Raw genomic sequence first — 20,841 nt, forward strand, 5'->3', positions numbered from 1 at the left:
ATTACAACTTTCAAGAGTAAATTGAAAGCCAGATGGGGGGGGCGACGACGACGTCGACAACACACAATACATCCCACAGTTTGGGAACCCCTGATTTAGCAGACACTCTTAACCAGAGCAATTTATAGGTGCAATTAGGGTTTAGCCCCTTGCTCATGGGCACATCAGCTGAATATTTTAACCTAGTCAGCTCACAGATTCAAACCAGCGACCTATCGGTTACTGGCCCAATGCTCTTAACCTCTAGGCTACCTATCGACAAAAGTAGGAATATTTGGTTCAGATTAACTATTTATTGAGCCCTTGTCGCCTTGTCATAGTAGACCTACTGTAGGCTATATGACCCACATTCATTTATGATGATGGGTTATCGGCCTGTGTAATGCGTGTGTGGTGTGTGTGTGTGCGTGTGTGTGAATTGCTCAATCGTCGCCAGAGGCTGCATGTGTCATTCAAGAGGAGGCTGGACCGGGCGGAGTTCCAGCGGCGCTGTTCGACTGAGCGTGAGTCTTTGGAATCAGCTGTAGCTTTCTCTGCTCTGTGCTACAGCTAGACTTGTCTCTCTCTCCGTACAGCGGGGAGAATTTCACACCAGAAAGTACAACGCGATCTCTCTGGACATCCTCTCTCCAGTCCAGACGGACCTTTGAGAGACCCTTTTTGGGGACTGGACTGGGGCTGTCCCCAAAAAGCGACGACAGGGTTTGACACAGAAACTGTATTTGAAGGATACATTCCACTACCAGATTCTTGATGCAGCATATAAATAGATTTAACCTGAGAAGTAAGAGTTGCAGTTTGGTGAAAAGCGTTGGGACAGCAGCTGCTCCATGCGCATAGGAAGCTACAATAATGAAAAGCACAATTTGCCATTAATCATAAAAGTAATCTGATTTGGATACAATACACGGTTTATTGATTCGCGTTTGCAGAGTGATAATTTGCTCTATTAGAATGATAAACGTTAAGTGGAGCAACCCGATCCCATGCATCCGCACGAGAAGAGTCGGACAGAAACGGGAGGACTCAGAAACGGGTGAAGAACTGGTGTCTAAATGCGCCAGGCTGAGTGAGTCTCCCGGTGACGCGGGGCTCCTCGGTAGCTCGCCAGGGTCACTGCTGTCCCCGGTCCCCTTGAGCGGCCCGACCCATCAAGGTCCGTCCCGGATAGGCCAGTTCCTGCTCCTACATATGGCTGACAGGGACAGGATGCACAGCGCACTCAACATTGACACTGGAGACGCGCTGGTGTGCAAGGTAAGTCCAAAGACCATAACCAGTCATTGTGCAATTTCTTTGAATGAATGACTGTTTCTGAAATGTGGTGTGTTGCTCAACAGCACACAACCTCACATGAAGCCTAGTCTTCATGAACCCTTTGGTGTCATAGCCTATTTAAATCACCTGAAATCATTCATTTATTCATTACGTTATGCATTGATGAGCAGTGGCCAATGATCCAAATACCCCTTGCGCCTTTTTCACATTGAGTAATAATACGGTAAAAGCCTACTAATACGGTAAAAGCCTAATAACACGGTAAAAGCCTAATAACACGGTAAAAGCCTACTAATACGGTAAAAGCCTAATAATACGGTAGAAGCCTACTAACACGGTAAAAGCCTACTAACATGGTAAAAGCCTAATAACACGGTAAAAGCCTACTAATACGGTAAAAGCCTAATAACACGGTAAAAGCCTAATAACACGGTAAAAGCCTAATAACACGGTAAAAGCCTACTAATACGGTAAAAGCCTAATAATACGGTAGAAGCCTAATAACACGGTAAAAGCCTAATAATACCGTAAAAGCCTAATAATACCATAAAAGCCTAATAACACGGTAAAAGCCTACTAATACGGTAAAAGCCTAATAATACGGTAGAAGCCTAATAACACGGTAAAAGCCTAATAATACCGTAAAAGCCTAATAATACCATAAAAGCCTAATAATACATTAATAGCCTACTAATACGGTAAAAGCCTAATAATACCGTGAAAGCCTAATAATACCGTAAAAGCCTAATAATACATTAATAGCCTACTAATATGGTAAAAGCCTAATAATACCGTAAAAGCCTACTTGACCTTGGCCACCTTTCATTAGCATATGTTACGATGATTTCACACATCACGCCCTCTCTGCTGTTTATCAACTCCTCTCATTTGCATATTCACGTCAGTAGAATACACCACACCATGGGTGACATATGATATATAAACACCGGAGTGGAAATGTAGAGTCATCATTCTCCTGTTCCAGGTGCTTAAATAAAGACCAACCTTGATCACAGATGAGATTAAAGCCAGGTGTAGTTTGGGAGACCTGCGTCCCCTAATTTTAACACATTAATAAGTAACATACAAACGTTATTATTGGTGGAAGTCCGCTCTCTCCACCCCTTGGGGGCATAACTCTCATAAATAAGCTCAGTCCACACTGATAGCCTACAAGTTTAAATACTAAACATTTGAAATCAGTTGTTTTCAATGGATTGGATTTGTTAGACGATTATAATATGTATTGACTCACACCAATGAGGCCAAACTCTAAGCTAATACATCTGAATCCACCCTGATAGATCCCCGTCTCCTCTCTCTGTTCTCACAGGTGTTTGACATGGGTCTGTACCAGGAGAAGATCCGGGCCTACCGCATCCTGCCGGTCCACAGGAACATCAGCTGTATCCGAGACATTGTCCTGGGGGAGCGTTGGGCATACGTCTTCCTAGAGAAGGACCACGGGGACATGCACACCTTCGTTAAGAGCTGCAAGCGTTTGGACGAGGAGCGGGCGGCACAGCTCTTTCACCAGGTGGCGTCGGCCGTGTCACACTGTCACCAGCATGGCGTCGTATTAGGAGACCTGAAGCTACGCAAGTTTGTCTTCTCTGACAGGAAAAGGTGAGATGACACGTGTACCGTTTTCATACAATATCCTGTCAACCCAAACCGTACCAAGCTGGGTCAGATATTGCCTTTCTTTTGACCATTCTAGCACTTATGGTGGATATGTAACCGTGCCAGCTCGACTCGGCTCGACTCGATTCGGCTCGACTCGGCTCGGCTCGGCTCGACTCGATTCGGATCTCCTTGGCTCGGCTCGACTCGATTTGGCTCAGCTCGGCTCGACTCGGCTCGGCTCGGCACGGCTCGACTTTACTCGGCTCAGCTTGACTCGATTCGGCTCGGCTTGGCTCAGCTTGGCTGTGTAGTGTGAAAGGGCCTTTGATTGATGTCAATGGTATTATATTAGAGACACGTAGTGCACCCAGCAAGATAGGGTGGGCAGGGGAGGGGATGATAAGGCATTATAAAGGGGTCGTACCTGTTTACGGGAAGTCTTTGGTTTCACAGTGTAATTGGGGTTAATAGCCAAATACAGTGTTTATTGTGTTCCACAGTTACCTGTTCACAATACTGTTGTTTACTACATTCAGAAGTCCTTCATATGAATCTAATCAGAATGTATTGGTCATATGCTGTTCATCACCTCCTCCCCCTCCAGACAGCCTCAGTGTCTTACTGTAGAACACCCCCCCCCCTCCAGACAGCCTCAATGTCTTACTGTAGAACACCCCCCCCCTCCAGACAGCCTCAATGTCCTACTGTAGAACACCCCCTCCCCCTCCAGACAGCCTCAATGTCTTACTGTAGAACACCCCCCCCCCTCCAGACAGCCTCAATGTCTTACTGTAGAACACCCCCTCCCCCTCCTCCCCCTCCAGACAGCCTCAATGTCTTACTGTAGAACACCCCCCCCCCTCCAGACAGCCTCAATGTCTTACTGTAGAACCCCTCCTCCCCCTCAGACAGCCTCAATGTCTTACTGTAGAACACCCCCCCCCTCCAGACAGCCTCAATGTCTTACTGTAGAACACCCCCTCCCCCTCCTCCCCCTCCAGACAGCCTCAGTGTCTTACTGTAGAACACCCCCTCCCCCTCCAGACAGCCTCAATGTTTTACTGTGGAACACCCCCTCCCCCGCCTCCCCCTCCAGACAGCCTCAATGTTTTACTGTGGAACACCCCCTCCCCCTCCTCCCCCTCCAGACAGCCTCAATGTTTTACTGTGGAACACCCCCTCCCCCTCCTCCCCCTCCAGACAGCCTCAATGTTTTACTGTAGAACACCCCCTCCCCCTCCAGACAGCCTCAATGTCTTACTGTAGAACACCCCCTCCCCCTCCAGACAGCCTCAATGTCTTACTGTAGAACACCCCCTCCCCTCCAGACAGCATCAATGTCTTACTATAGAACACCCCCCCCCCCCCCAGACAGCCTCAATGTCTTACTGTAGAACACCCCCCCCCCCAGACAGCCTCAATGTCTTACTGTAGAACACCCCCCCCCCAGACAGCCTCAATGTCCTACTGTAGAACCCCCCCCCCCAGACAGCCTCAATGTCCTACTGTAGAACACCCGCCCCCCCCCAGACAGCCTCAGTGTCTTACTGTAGAACACCCCCTCCCCCTCCAGACAGCCTCAATGTCTTACTGTAGAACCCCTCCTCCCCCTCCAGACAGCCTCAATGTCTTACTGTAGAACACCCCCTCCCCCTCCAGACAGCCTCAATGTCTTACTGTAGAACACCCCCCCCCCCCCTCCTCCCCCCCCAGACAGCATCAATGTCTTACTGTAGAACACCTTTTCCCATAGTCCTCTCCTCTCTTAATAGAAATGAAAACAAATGTTATTTGTCACATACACACGGTCAACAGATGTTATTGTGGGTGTAGTGAAATGCTTGTGTTTCTAGCTTCAACAGTGCAGTAATATCTAACTAAATGCTTGTGTTCCTAGCTCCAACAGTACAGTAATATCTAAGTAAATGCTTGTGTTCCTAGCTCCAACAGTGCAGTAGTATCTAACAGTGCAGTAGTATCTAACTAAATGCTTGTGTTCCTAGCTCCAACAGTACAGTAATATCTAAGTAAATGCGTGTGTTCCTAGCTCCAACAGTGCAGTAGTATCTAACTAAATGCTTGTGTTCCTAGCTCCAACAGTACAGTAATATCTAAGTAAATGCGTGTGTTCCTAGCTCCAACAGTGCAGTAATATCTAAGTAAATGCTTGTGTTCCTAGCTCCAACAGTGCAGTAATATCTAACTAAATGCTTGTGTTCCTAGCTCCAACAGTACAGTAATATCTAAGTAAATGCGTGTGTTCCTAGCTCCAACAGTGCAGTAAAATCTAAGTAAATGCTTGTGTTCCTAGCTCCAACAGTGCAGTAGTATCTAACTAAATGCTTGTGTTTCTAGCTCCAACAGTGCAGTAGTATCTAACTAAATGCTTGTTTTTCTAGCTCCAACAGTACAATAATATCTAAGTAAATGCGTGTGTTCCTAGCTCCAACAGTACAGTAATATCTAAGTAAATGCGTGTGTTCCTAGCTCCAACAGTGCAGTAGTATCCGACAGTGCAGTAGTATCCAACAGTGCAGTCGTATCTAACAGTGCAGTAGTATCTAACTAAATGCTTATGTTCCTAGTTCCAACAGTGCAGTAGTATCTAACTAAATGCTTATGTTCCTAGTTCCAACAGTGCAGTAGTATCTAACAGTGCAGTAGTATCCAACAGTGCAGTAGTATCTCACTAAATGCTTATGTTCCTAGTTCCAACAGTGCAGTAGTATCTAACTAAATGCTTATGTTCCTAGTTCCAACAGTGCAGTAGTATCTAACAGTGCAGTAGTATCCAACAGTGCAGTAGTATCTAACTAAATGCTTATGTTCCTAGCTCCAACAGTGCAGAATATCTAACTAAATGCTCATGTTCCTAGTTCCAACAGTGCAGTCGTATCTAACAGTGCAGTAGTATCTAACTAAATGCTTGTGTTCCTAGCTCCAACAGTGCAGTAGTATCTAACTAAATGCTTGTGTTCCTAGCTCCAACAGTGCAGTAGTATCTAACTAAATGCTTGTGTTCCTAGTTCCAACAGTGCAGTAGTATCTAACTAAATGCTTGTGTTCCTAGCTCCAACAGTGCAGTAGTATCTAACTAAATGCTTGTGTTCCTAACACCATCAGTACAGTAATATCTAACTAAATGCTTGTGTTCCTAACACCATCAGTACAGTAATATCTAACTAAATGCTTGTGTTCATAGTTCCAACAGTGCAGTAATATCTAACAAGTAATACCTAACAAATTACACAATATATACCACAAATCTAAGTAAGGAATGAACTAAGACTATGTACATATGGACAGACGATGTCAGAGCGAAGGACTAAGATACCGTAGGATAGTAGAGAATACAGTACGTAGATATGAGATGAGTAATGCCAGATATATAAACATTATTAAGTGAATGAGATACCATAGAATAGGATATAATTCAGTATATACATATGAGATGATTAATGCCAGATATATAAACATTATTAAGTGACTAAGATACAGTAGAATAGGATAGAATACACTATATACACATGAGATGAGTAATGCCAGAATCCCCACAACATTACCATCTATAACTGGCTGAGGGCTCTGAAGAAGCCCCACAACATTACCATCTACAGTTGAGTCGGAAGTTTACATACAGCTTAGCCAAATACATTTAAACTCAGTTTTTCACAATTCCTGACAATTCCTGACATCCTAATAAAAATTCCCTTTCTTATGTCAGTTAAGATCACCACTTTATTTTAAGAATGTGAAATGTCAGAATAATAGTAGAGAGAATGATTTAATTTCAGCTTTTATTTCTTTCATCACATTCCCAGTGGGTCAGAAGTTCACATACACTCAATTAGTATTTGGCAGCATTGCCTTTAAATTGTTTAACTTGGGTCAAACGTTTCAGGTAGCCTTCCACAAGCTTCCCACAATAAGTTGGGTGAATTTTGGCCGATTCCTCCTGACAAAGCTGGTGTAACTGAGTCAGATTTGTAGGCCTCCTTGCTCGCACACGCTTTTTCAGTTCTGCCCACACATTTTCTATGGGATTGAGGTCAGGGCTTTGTGATGGCCGCTCCAACACCTTGACTTTGTTGTCCTTAAGCCATTTTGCCACAACTTTGAAAGTATGCTTGGGGTCATTGTCCATTTGGAAAACCCATTAGCTTTAACTTCCTGACTGATGTCTTGAGATGTTGCTTCAATATATCCACATCATTTTCCTACCTCATGATGCCATCTATTTTGTGAAGTGCACCAGTCCCTCCTGCAGCAAAGCACCCCCACAACATGATGCTGCCACCCCCACAACATGCTGCTGCCACCCCCACAACATGCTGCTGCCACCCCCACAACATGCTGCTGCCACCCCCACAACATGCTGCTGCCACCCCCACAACATGCTGCTGCCACCCCCGTGCTTCACGGTTACGATGTTGTTCTTCGGCTTGCAACCCTCCCCCTTTTTCCTCCAAACATAACGATGGTCATTATGGCCAAACAGTTCTATTTTTGTTTCATCATAGCAGAGGACATTTCTCCAAAAGTACGATCGTTGTCCCCATGTGCAGTTGCAGACTGTAGTCTGGCTTTTTATGGCGGTTTTGGAGCAGTGGCTTCTTCCTTACTGAGTGGTCTTTCAGGTTATGTCGATATAGGACTCGTTTTACTTTGGCTATAGATACTTTTTGACAGCTGCGTGGTCCCATGGTATTTATACTTGCGTACTATTGTTTGTACAGATGAACGTGGTACCTTCAGGCATTTGGAAATTGCTCCCAAGGAAGAACCAGACTTGTGGAGGTCTATACATTTTTTCTGAGATCTTGGCTGATTTCTTTGGATTTTCCCATGATGTCAAGCTAAGAGGCACTGAGTTTGAAGGTAGGCCTTGAAATACATCCACAGGTACACTTCCAATTGACTCAAATTATGTCAATTAGCCTATCAGAAGCTCCTAAAGCCATGACATTTTCTGGAATTTTCCAAGCTTCCAAACTTCTGACCCACTGGAATTGTGATACAGTGAATTAATTATATGTGAAATAATCTGTCTGTAAACAATTGTTGGGAAAATCACTTGTGTCATGCACAAAGTAGATATCCTAACCGACTTGCCAAAACTATAGTTTGTTAACAATAAATTTGTGGAGTGGTTGAAAAACTAGTTTTAATGACTCCAACCTAAGTGGATGTAAACTAGTTTTAATGACTCCAACCTAAGTATATGTAAACTAGTTTTAATGACTCCAACCTAAGTAAATGTAAACTAGTTTTAATGACTCCAACCTAAGTGGATGTAAACTAGTTTTAATGACTCCAACCTAAGTGTATGTAAACTAGTTTTAATGACTCCAACCTAAGTGGATGTAAACTAGTTTTAATGATTCCAACCTAAGTGGATGTAAACTAGTTTTAATGACTCCAACCTAAGTGGATGTAAACTAGTTTTAATGACTCCAACCTAAGTGGATGTAAACTAGTTTTAATGACTCCAACCTAAGTGGATGTAAACTAGTTTTAATGATTCCAACCTAAGTGGATGTAAACTAGTTTTAATGACTCCAACCTAAGTGGATGTAAACTAGTTTTAATGACTCCAACCTAAGTGGATGTAAACTAGTTTTAATGACTCCAACCTAAGTGGATGTAAACTAGTTTTAATGACTCCAACCTAAGTGGATGTAAACTAGTTTTAATGACTCCAACCTAAGTGGATGTAAACTAGTTTTAATGATTCCAACCTAAGTGGATGTAAACTAGTTTTAATGACTCCAACCTAAGTGGATGTAAACTAGTTTTAATGACTCCAACCTAAGTGGATGTAAACTAGTTTTAATGACTCCAACCTAAGTGTATGTAAACTAGTTTTAATGACTCCAACCTAAGTGGATGTAAACTAGTTTTAATGACTCCAACCTAAGTGGATGTAAACTAGTTTTAATGACTCCAACCTAAGTGTATGTAAACTAGTTTTAATGACTCCAACCTAAGTGGATGTAAACTAGTTAATGACTCCAACCTAAGTGGATGTAAACTAGTTTTAATGACTCCAACCTAAGTGGATGTAAACTAGTTAATGACTCCAACCTAAGTGGATGTAAACTAGTTAATGACTCCAACCTAAGTGGATGTAAACTAGTTAATGACTCCAACCTAAGTGGATGTAAACTAGTTAATGACTCCAACCTAAGTGGATGTAAACTAGTTTTAATGACTCCAACCTAAGTGGATGTAAACTAGTTAATGACTCCAACCTAAGTGGATGTAAACTAGTTAATGACTCCAACCTAAGTGGATGTAAACTAGTTAATGACTCCAACCTAAGTGGATGTAAACTAGTTAATGACTCCAACCTAAGTGTATGTAAACTAGTTTTAAAGACTCCAACCTAAGTGTATGTAAACTAGTTTTAATGACTCCAACCTAAGTGTATGTAAACTAGTTTTAATGACTCCAACCTAAGTGGATGTAAACTAGTTTTAATGACTCCAACCTAAGTGGATGTAAACTAGTTTTAATGACTCCAGCCTAAGTGTATGTAAACTAGTTTTAATGACTCCAACCTAAGTATATGTAAACTAGTTTTAATGACTCCAACCTAAGTGGATGTAAACTAGTTTTAATGACTCCAACCTAAGTGGATGTAAACTAGTTTTAATGACTCCAACCTAAGTGTATGTAAACTAGTTTTAATGACTCCAACCTAAGTGTATGTAAACTAGTTTTAATGACTCCAACCTAAGTGTATGTAAACTAGTTTTAATGACTCCAACCTAAGTGTATGTAAACTAGTTTTAATGACTCCAACCTAAGTGTATGTAAACTAGTTTTAATGACTCCAACCTAAGTGGATGTAAACTAGTTTTAATGACTCCAACCTAAGTGGATGTAAACTAGTTTTAATGACTCCAACCTAAGTGTATGTAAACTAGTTTTAATGACTCCAACCTAAGTGGATGTAAACTAGTTTTAATGACTCCAACCTAAGTGGATGTAAACTAGTTTTAATGACTCCAACCTAAGTGTATGTAAACTAGTTTTAATGACTCCAACCTAAGTGGATGTAAACTAGTTTTAATGACTCCAACCTAAGTGGATGTAAACTAGTTTTAATGACTCCAACCTAAGTGTATGTAAACTAGTTTTAATGACTCCAACCTAAGTGGATGTAAACTAGTTAATGACTCCAACCTAAGTGGATGTAAACTTCAGACTTAGACTGTATTTTATACATGGATCATATTGAAGTACACAGGCAGATCTGAGTTGATGTTTAATCACATGATTGATTACAGTCTTTATTCTGACAGCAGGAATGCCCATCCATCACATAAACCATCATAATATTAAGAGGAGAAGAGAGGAGGGGAGGAAGAGAGGAGGGGAAGAGAGGGGAGGGGAGGAGAGGAGAGGAGGGGAGAAAGAGAGGAAGGGTGGGGAAGGGAGGAGGGGTGGAGAGGATAGGAGAAAAAAGGAAGATAGTGGAGGGGAAGGGGGAAGAGAGGGGAGGGGAAGAGGAGGGGAGGAGAGGATAGGAGAAAACAGGAAGAGAGTGGAGGGGAAGGGGAAGGGGGAAGAGGTGGAGAGAGGAGGGGAGGAGAGTAGGGGAAGAGAGGAGGGGAGGAGAGGAAGAGAGGAGGAGAAGAGAGGAGAGGTAGAGAGATCTCTACCACTCCACCTGGAGATGACTCACCTACTTTCTCTCTGTCGCTATGCACCAGGGCTGTTTGTCTCTCTCAGACAGACCAGTCACTGATGGAAGCCCATACTCTACATGGTCTTTCTTGGGTTACAAGAGAGGCAGATATTGGCTAAGTTCCAAATGGCAATCAGTATACTGTATAGTGCACTACTTTTGACCAGAGGCCCTGTGTAGGCAATAGGGCTCCATTTGGGACACATCCCATCCAGTCTCAGATCATTAGCTTGTCCTCTCCAGACTCTGTTAAGGGACACCCCCTACCTCCCAACCTCATGGATCTAAGCTCTGCTATTAATATGGCACAGCACCGTGTGTGAGTGAATGAGTGTTTGGCTGGATTTGTCTGGGTGTGAAGTGATGTACTGTACCAGTGGTATAAAGTACTTCAGTAAAAATACTTTAATGTACTACTTAAGTAGTTTTGGGGGTATCTGTACTTCCAGAAATTACAGTTTCTTTGGTCTCGTTGTTGCCTCTGATTAATGCCCTCCTCGCCTGGTCTGTGAGTGTTGGTGGGTGGCCCTCTCTTGGCAGGTTTGTTGTGGTGCCATATTCTTTCCATTGTTTAATAATAGATTTAATGGTGCTCCGTGGGATGTTCACAGTTTCTGATATTGTTTTATAACCCAACCCTGATCTGTACTTCTGCACAACTTTGTCCCTGACCTGTTTGGAGAGCTCCTTGGTCTTCATGGTGCCCCTTGCTTAGTGGTGTTGCAGACTCTGGGGCCTTTCAGAACAGGTGTATATATATACTGAGATCATGTGACCGATCATGTGACACTTAAATTGCAGATAGGTGGACTTTATTTAACTATGTGACTTGTGAAGGTAATTGGTTGCACCAGATCTTATTTAGGGGCTTCATAACAAAGGGGGTACTGGGGTACACCACTTTTCTGTTTTTATTCATAAGACATTTTTTTTTCATTTCACCAATTTTGACTATTTTGTGTATGTCCATTACATGAAATACAAAATAAAAATGAATTTAAATTCCAGGTTGTAATGCAACAAAACAGGAGAAACTCCAAGGTGGATGAATACTTTTGCATGGCACTGTATTGCAGAATCCTTGACCTATATCTTTAATTTGACAATTGTTTCTGGTGTTATACCTAAGATGTCCTCCCCCTACAGTAAGGAGCAGGTAACACTTTATTTGGGTAGATATTCTACAGACTATCAGTAATATTCCAACTAACTACACCAAAAGTATGTGGAAACTTGTTTGTCGAATATCTCATTCCAAAATCATGGGCATTAATATGGAGTTGGTCCCGCCTTTGCTGCTATAATAGCCTCCACTCTTTTGAGAAGGACTTTCCACTAGATGTAGGAACATTGCTGCTATAACAGCCTCCACTCTTCTGGGAAGGCTTTCCACTAGATGTAGGAACATTGCTGCTATAATAGCCTCTACTCTTCTGGGAAGGCTTTCCACTAGATGTTGGAACATTGATGCTATAACAGCCTCCACTCTTCTGGGAAGGCTTTCCACTAGATGTTGGAACGTTGCTGCTATAACAGCCTCCACTCTTCTGGGAAGGCTTTCCACTAGATGTTGGAACATTGCTGCTATAACAACCTCCACTCTTTTGGGAAGGCTTTCCACTAGATGTAGGAACATTGCTGCTATAACAGCCTCCACTCTTCTGGGAAGGCTTTCCACTAGATGATGGGACATTGCTGCTATAACAGCCTCCACTCTTCTGGGAAGGCTTTCCACTAGATGTTGGAACACTGCTGCTATAACAGCCTCCACTCTTCTGGGAAGGCTTTCTACTAGATGTTGTAACATTGCTTCCATTAAAACAAAAAAAGCATTAGTGAGGTAGGGCACTGATGTTGGGCGATTAGGCCTGGCTCACGGTCAGCGTTCCAATTCATCCCAAAGTTGTTTGATGGGGTTCAGGTCAGGGCTCTGCGCAGGCCAGTCAAGTTCTTCCACACCGATCTTGACAAACCATTTCTGTATGGAACTCGCTTTGTGCATGAGGGCCATTGTCATGCAGAAACAGGAAAGGGCCTTCCCCAAACTGTTTCCACAAAGTTGGAAGCACAGAATTGTCTAGAATGTCATTGTATGCTGTAGCATTAAGATTTCCCTTCACTTGAGCTAAGGGGCCTAGCCCAAACCTTGAAAAACAGCCCCAGACCATTATTCCTCCTCCACCAAACTTTACAGTTGGCACTATGAATCCGGGCAGGTAGCGTTCTTCTGGCATCCGCCAAACCATGATTTGTCCTTTGGACTGCCAGATGGTGAAGCGTGATTCATCACTCCAGAGAATAGATTTCCACTGCTCCAGAGTCCAATGGCGGCAAACTTTACACCACTGCAGCCGACACTTGGCATTGCGCATGGTGATCTTAGTCTTGTGTGCTGCTCAGCCATGGAAACCCATTTCATGACATCCAGACGAACAGTTATTGTGCTGATGTTGCTTTCAGAGGCAGTTTGGAACTCGTTAGTGAGTATTGCAACCAAGGACAGCTTTTGTAGCCTACCACTTAGCGGCTGAGCTTTTGTTGCTCCTAGATGTTTCCACGTTACAATAACAGCACTTACAGTTGACCGGGGCAGCTCTAAAAGGTAAGATATTTGACAAACTGACTTGTTAGAAAAGTGGCATCCTATGACGGTGTCACGTTGAAAGTCACTGAGCTCTTCAGTAATGTCATTCTACTGCCTATGTTTACTATGGAGATTGCATGGCTGTGTGCTTGATTTTATACACCTGTCAGCAATGGGTTGAAATAGTCAACTCCACTAATTTGAAGGGGTGTCAACATTCTTTTGTATATATAGTATCTAGCTAACCCTAATCTTAACCCTTATCCTAAACTTAACCATTACCCTAGTACTAAACCTAACCATTAGTCTAACCATAATCCTAACATTAGCAAGCAGTTGCTTATCGACAGATAGTATGAAAAAATCCAGACAATCCAAATAAAGTGTGGTGATCGTTTGACTTCGGATCTAATAACAGAGAGATGTTATATAAATGACGAGATGGTCTCTAACAATGTGAGTGTTTGTCGTAAAGGAAGAAAGGCAGGTGGGAGGAAGTGAGATCAGGTGGGAACATTCTAGCCAGTGAGAGGGCAGATACGCGTGTGAACAGACTCCAATATAAAATAGATTTTGCTGCCGAGATGCCACGTACGTCCACTTATATCAGTACATTCGTAACAAGATAAACATTACGGAACTTATATTTGATCAAATAAGTCTCACTTTGCAAATTAGCAATCACAATTTTTGTTGACCAAATCCGACACTCTCATAGATCTCCATACAAAAAAATACCCTCTTGGTCTGCTTATCGCTGTATTCTCACGTGGACAGATTTTAATGTGAGTGGAGCCTCTTTCTTCGCCCTCTCTGTTAATAACCAACCCATGCTCTTTCTGTCCTGTAGGACCCATGTGAAGCTGGAAGGCCTGGAGGACTGTAGGGTTCTAGAAGGAGAAGATGACTCCATGTCATACACCTATGGCTGCCCAGCCTATATCAGCCCAGAGATCCTGAACATCTCCAGCTCCTACTCTGGGAAGCAGGCGGACGTCTGGTCCCTAGGGGTGATGCTCTACACAATGCTGGTGGGACGCTACCCTTTCCACGACCCAGACCCAGGTACCCTCTTCTCCAAGATCCGCCGGGGCCATTGCTGCCTACCCGAGAGCCTCTCTCCCCGGGCCAAGTGCCTGCTGCGATCCCTGCTGAGGAAAGAACCATGGGACAGACTGACTGCCGCCGAGGTGCTTATCCATCCGTGGTTCCACACCACTGCCGCCAACGCACAGGAAACAGGGGTCAGTGAACAGGAAGTGGGCTCAGTGGAACAGACAGTGCCTTCCTGTGATGTGGAAGAGGAGGATGAGCTGTTCTGTTGATCGATGGGATGCGTCACCGTGACTGACTCAACCCCTCGAGTGGAATCGGACCAAAACATGCTCAAATGTTACCTTCAAGAGGGTTTAAATTTTATTTCGATTTGTTTTTGGATAATGGTCGTATACTGTTGTGTATGTATCTCAGACACAAGTTTATAACTCAAAAGTACTGTAGTGTTTCATCTATGTGTGTTAGATTAAGGGAATTGTGTGAAGTACTCCACCATCATTGTGCGTTGTGTGTGTTCACAATAAGTAATTTGGTGCTAAAAACCAGCTCACCGTCACATGATGATTGATGTTTTATTAGAGTAGATTAAAGATAGAATCTGCTGTTCAAACCGACACCCTGACACTGTTTTGGTAAATAGCTGAGGGAATAACAGAGTAGAAACTTAGGGGCTAATAGAGGTGTGGGAAAGTTTATATTTGTACCCTGAGTACTGAACTGATATCAGACTATTTCTACGCTGAGTACTGAACTGATATCAGACTATTTCTACCCTGAGTACTGAACTGATATCAGACTATTTCTATGCCGAGTACTGAACTGATATCTGTCTATTTCTATGCCGAGTACTGAACTGATATCTGTCTATTTCTACCCTGAGTACTGAACTGATATCAGACTATTTCTACCCTGAGTACTGAACTGATATCTGTCTATTTCTACCCTGAGTACTGAACTGATATCTGTCTATTTCTACGCTGAGTACTGAACTAACATCTGTCTATTTCTACGCTGAGTACTGAACTGACATCAGACTATTTCTACCCTGAGTACTGAACTGACATCGGACTATGTCTACCCTGAGTACTGAACTGACATCTGTCTATTTCTACGCTGAGTACTGAACTGACATCAGACTATTTCTACGCTGAGTACTGAACTGACATCAGACTATTTCTACGCTGAGTACTGAACTGACATCAGACTAATCTACAATCAACTATTGGTTTTATTAGGCAAGGCGTTTCATTATCTGTTGTTTTATTTGATCTTCTGAAAAGCTGTTTGACATAGGGTGAACCACGTATAAACTCGATCTAGACTTTAACTGACACACGTGCACAGCATTTATAGTGCGCTGTGAATGAAGTATTTGTGGCACATTCTCAAAGCTTGACCACGTAGGTTAAAGAGGAAATATGATTCATTGTAAAAACATGTAAATATGTATGTGGAGAAATGTTATAAAATATATATTTTATATTCAGATTGTTTATTTTGTATTTTTCCACTCACACACAAACACTACCTCTCACACACTTGTTGGATGCCTAGAGTTCGTTCGCCATGGGAGATATCTCCTGCCTCTCCTCCCCCATCTGATAGCGGAGTCGAAGGAGCACAGCAAGAGGAGCATGACAATCAACGATGGTGGCATGTCACAGGCCGTGGAAGACGAAGACAGCGGCCTCCCATAAAGCAGTCTACACTCCCAACGAGAGGCCCGGAGAGGATACCAGCAACGAATAGTTTCGCCATCCTGGAGCCTGATCTTCCTGCACCTTCAGCGCTGGGGGTACCTGTGTCTGGAGCCTGATCTTCTTGCACTTTCAGCGCTGGGGGTGCCTGTGTCTGGAGCCTGATCTTCCTGCAACTTCAGCGATGGGGGTACCTGTGTCTGGAGCCTGATCATCTTGCACCTTCAGCGATGGGGGTGCCTGTGTCTGGAGCCTGATCTTTCTGCACCTTCAGCGCTGGGGGTACCTGTGTCTGGAGCCTGATCTTCTTGCACCTTCAGCGCTGGGGGTACCTGTGTCTGGAGCCTGATCTTCCTGCACCTTCAGTGCTGGGGGTACCTGTGTCTGGAGCCTGATCTTCCTGCACCTTCAGCGCTGGGGGTACCTGTGTCTGGAGCCTGATCTTCTTGCACCTTCAGCGCTGGGGGTACCTGTGTCTGGAGCCTGATCTTCCTGCACCTTCAGCGCTGGGGGTACCTGTGTCTGGAGCCTGATCTTCTTGCACTTTCAGCGCTGGGGGTACCTGTGTCTGGAGCCTGATCTTCCTGCACCTTCAGCGATGGGGGTACCTGTGTCTGGAGCCTGATCTTCCTGCACCTTCAGCGCTGGGGGTACCTGTGTCTGGAGCCTGATCTTCCTGCACCTTCAGCGCTGGGGGTGCCTGTGTCTGGAGCCTGATCTTCCTGCCCCTTCAGCGATGGGGGTACCTGTGTCTGGAGCCTGATCATCTTGCACCTTCAGCGATGGGGGTGCCTGTGTCTGGAGCCTGATCTTCCTGCACCTTCAGCGCTGGGGGTACCTGTGTCTGGAGCCTGATCTTCCTGCACCTTCAGCGCTGGGGGTGCCTGTGTCTGGAGCCTGATCTTCCTGCACCTTCAGCGATGGGGGTACCTGTGTCTGGAGCCTGATCATCTTGCACCTTCAGCGATGGGGGTGCCTGTGTCTGGAGCCTGATCTTCCTGCACCTTCAGCGATGGGGGTGCCTGTGTCTGGAGCCTGATCTTCCTGCACCTTCAGCGCTGGGGGTACGTGTGTCTGGAGCCTGATCATCTTGCACCTTCAGCGATGGGGGTGCCTGTGTCTGGAGCCTGATCTTCCTGCACCTTCAGCACTGGGGGTGCCTGTGTCTGGAGCCTGATCTTCCTGCACCTTCAGCACTGGGGGTGCCTGTGTCTGGAGCCTGATCTTCCTGCACCTTCAGCGCTGGGGGTGCCTGTGTCTGGAGCCTGATCTTCCTGCACCTTCAGCGCTGGGGGTGCCTGTGTCTGGAGCCTGATCTTCCTGCACCTTCAGCGCTGGGGGTATCTGTCTCTGTGGCCGCAGTGCCTACAACTCCTATGATTTTGAAGTCAACGTCGGGAACCTTCCGTCTCTGCTCTGGATCGAGCTTCTCCATCTGTTTGGTGGCACCAGGCATCGGGACCAACGGGCTCAAGTTATCCGTCCATCCATAAAGTGTGCTCTGAATCCTGTGAATCGTGGGAGTGGGAGGATTTCCTCGTCCTTGTCGCTAGCCATGATTTTGGGCAGCTCCATTGTATGAAATGGGACCGTTCCTGGTGCAAAAACAATGTCTTATCCCGGATCTTGAGTAAATGACATTACTAAGCTGCTCCCGAGTGTACTAGGCCAGGGCATGGACATGAATTCTATCATAGTCTATGTGGGTCTTAATGCCATTATGAAGGTCAGTTCTGAACAGTTGAAACTGGATTTTAAAGAGCTGATTGACTCTCTGCTAGACACTAATAAAATAACCATCATATCTGGCCCTGTGCCCTTCTCTGAATTGAGGCATTGAACGATTTAGCAGGATTCTTTCTCTTCACAACTGGCTACGTGATTATTGCAGCTCAGTGGGAGTAACTTTATTTACAATTTCAATACCTTTTGGAAACAAAGGTCGTTTTATGAGGAGGATGGGATCCACCCAAATCATTTGGATTCCTGGATCATTTCACAGCATTATAAGGCTGCGTTGAGACAGTGACTTATCAATGACCCGAGCCCAGCTCAGTTAATCCCTACCATTGTGTCCCTGAGATGTCACAATGTACATTATACCAGCAGTGTTGGTAGACACAATGTAAGTAGCCTAATTTATGTTCCTCTAACTGCCCTGAATGCCTCAGCTGATCCTACAGCTGTTGTCTGCAGTAATCATGTGCCTATGAACCAGATTTATACAGTCAGCATTGAGGCGGTTTTCCCTAACAGGAAGTCCACTGCTTGCAGCTCACCCTGCACAAAGATAAAGAACATGAGCACATCTAATGCTGCTCAGCTTCCCAGTAAAGCAATAAAATCATGTAAGAATCACAGAAGAAAAGTCCTCAAAATCATAATATCAATAACTTGCTAGTAACAGATGACATGTATATACAGTGCCTTGCGAAAGTATTCGGCCCCCTTGAACTTTGCGACCTTTTGCCACATTTCAGGCTTCAAACATAAAGATATAAAACTGTATTTTTTTGTGAAGAATCAACAACAAGTGGGACACAATCATGAAGTGGAACGACATTTATTGGATATTTCAAACTTTTTTAACAAATCAAAAACTGAAAGATTGGGCGTGCAAAATTATTCAGCCCCTTTACTTTCAGTGCAGCAAACTCTCTCCAGAAGTTCAGTGAGGATCTCTGAATGATCCAATGTTGACATAAATGACTAATGATGATAAATACAAATAAATAGCTTCAACAGGAATGAAATCATCAACATGTATTGACTACATCTTTACTAATGGAATGGTCTGTCTATCCATGTGAGAGACAGACTCGGTCTCGACCTTTAAGTCTCTACTGAAGACTCATCTCTTCAGTGGGTCCTATGATTGAGTGTAGTCTGGCCCAGGAGTGTGAAGCTGAACGGAAAGGCACGAGCAACGAACCACTATTGCTGTCTCTGCCTGGCCGGTTCCCCTCTCTCCACTGGGATTCTCTGCCTCTAACCCTATTATAGGGGCTGAGTCACTGGCTTACTGGTGCTCTTGCATGCTGTCCCTAGGAGGGGTGTGCCACATGAGTGGGTTAAGTCGCTGACGTGGTCTTCCTGTCCTGTCCCCCCCCTGGGGTTCGTGCCGTGGGGGTTGATCTTCGTGGGCTATACTCAGCCTTGTCTCAGGATAGTCTTGTCTTGTCTTGTCCTGTCCTGTCTGTCATGCCCTATGACCATGCCTCAGGACTACCTGGCATGATGACTCCTGGCTGCCTCCAGTCCACTTGGTCATGCTGCTACTCCAGTTTCAACTGTTTGCCTGAGGCTATGGAACCCTGACCTGTTCACCGGACGTGCTACCTTGTCCCAGGCCTGCTGTTTTCAACTCTCTAGAGACAGCAGTAGCGGTAGAGATACTCTGAATGATCGGCTATGAAAAGCTAACTGACATTTACTCCTGAGGTGCTGACCTGTGGCACCCTCGACAACCACTGTGATTCTTATTATTTGACCCTGCTGGTAATCTATGAACATCTTGGCCATGTTCTGTTATAATCGCCACCGGGCACAGCCGGGCCACCCCTCATAGCCTTGTTCCTCTCTAGATTGCTTCCTAGGTTCCGGCATTTCAATGGAGTTTTTCCTAGCCACCGTGCTTCTACACCTGCATTGCTTGCTGTTTGGGGTTTTAGGCTGGGTTTCTGTACGGCACTTTGTGACATCAGCTGATGTAAATCAGCTTAAAAATACATTTGATTAATTGGTTGATTAATGATGCAGAAATGTGCTTGAAAGCAGCATCCAGGTCCATCGGATGTAGTGATCACAATATAGTAGTCTAGGAAAAACAAGGTTCCAAAGGCTGGGCCTAATATAAGAGGTCATACAATATGTTTTGTAGTGATTCCTATATTGTTGATGTTAATGATATTTCTTGGTCTGTTGTGTGTAATGAGCAGATGCTGCACTTGACACATTCATGACATTGTTTATTCCAGTTACTAATAAGCATGCACCCATTAAGAAAATGACTGTAAAAACTGTTATATCCCTGTGGCTTGATGAGGAATTTAAAAATTGTATGGCTAAGCGGGATGAGGCACAATTAAGTCTGGCTGTACAATCGATTGGCAAAAGTACTGAAAATTGAGAAATCATGTGACTAAACGGAATTAAAAGAAGAAACTACACTATGAAACAGATAAATTATGTAAAGAATTAGAGTAGAGCTTTGAAATTTTGTGAAAAATCACCATCCATCATTCCTTCAATTCTAACCAGTTTCCCAGTCCCTGCCGATGAAAACATCCCCACAGCAGGATGTTGCCACCACCGTGCTTCACGGTGGGGATGTTGTTGTCGGGGTGATGAGAGGTGTTGGGTTTGCGCCAGACAGTGTCTTTCTTGATGGCCGAAAAGCTACATTTTAGTCTCATCTGACCAGAGTACCTTCTTCCATATGTTTGGGGAGTGTCTCACATGCCTTTTGGCGAACACCAAACGTGTTTGCTTATTTTTTTCTTTACGCAATGGCTTTTTTCTGGCCACTCTTCCATAAAGCTCAACTCTTTGGAGTGTACAGGTTAAAGTGGTCCTATGGACAGATACTCCAATCTCCACTGTGGAGCTTTGCAGCTCCTTCAGGGTTATTTTGGTCTCATTTTGTCCCATAATGTCCAATACTAGTGTCCAATTAGCTGCATTTGCTAGCACTTTCAGCTCTGTGCCCAAAAGCTGACGCTGGTCCAGGAGAACTCGGACGAAAACTTCATAAAGATATATTCCAGGTCGAATTGGTCAAACTAAGTAGAGAAACAATTTTCAGGATGTTATTTTCATATATATCCAATAATGTTCCAACCGGAGCATACGTTTTCATCTGTAGCCAAATGGAACGATGGTGACATCCACAGACAAATGCGCAACGG

General features: G+C 44.2%; 1 protein-coding gene across 1 annotated transcript; it reads left to right on the top strand.

Moving 5' to 3' along the window:
- The first annotated feature begins 434 nt into the window (after positions 1 to 434).
- LOC110496768 (tribbles homolog 1) lies at positions 435 to 15,723 on the top strand. Its single transcript, XM_021572801.3, has 3 exons — positions 435 to 1,257; positions 2,612 to 2,904; positions 14,032 to 15,723. The coding sequence occupies exons 1-3, from the start codon at positions 955 to 957 to the stop codon at positions 14,504 to 14,506; spliced, it is 1,071 nt and encodes a 356-aa protein (XP_021428476.1). The 5' UTR covers positions 435 to 954; the 3' UTR covers positions 14,507 to 15,723.
- Positions 15,724 to 20,841: the final 5,118 nt, after the last annotated feature.

The sequence above is a fragment of the Oncorhynchus mykiss genome, chromosome 18 (genome assembly GCF_057628025.1).
Source record: "Oncorhynchus mykiss isolate SJ-2025 chromosome 18, ASM5762802v1, whole genome shotgun sequence".
Classification (NCBI taxonomy): Eukaryota; Metazoa; Chordata; class Actinopteri; order Salmoniformes; family Salmonidae; genus Oncorhynchus; species Oncorhynchus mykiss.

Coding starts and splice junctions, on each gene's coding strand:
- LOC110496768 (XM_021572801.3), top strand. CDS start 955: ATGATAAACGTTAAGTGGAGCAACCCGATCCCATGCATCCGCACGAGA. Junction 1,258..2,611: donor GAGACGCGCTGGTGTGCAAG/GTAAGTCCAAAG, acceptor CTGTTCTCACAG/GTGTTTGACATGGGTCTGTA. Junction 2,905..14,031: donor GTCTTCTCTGACAGGAAAAG/GTGAGATGACAC, acceptor TCTGTCCTGTAG/GACCCATGTGAAGCTGGAAG.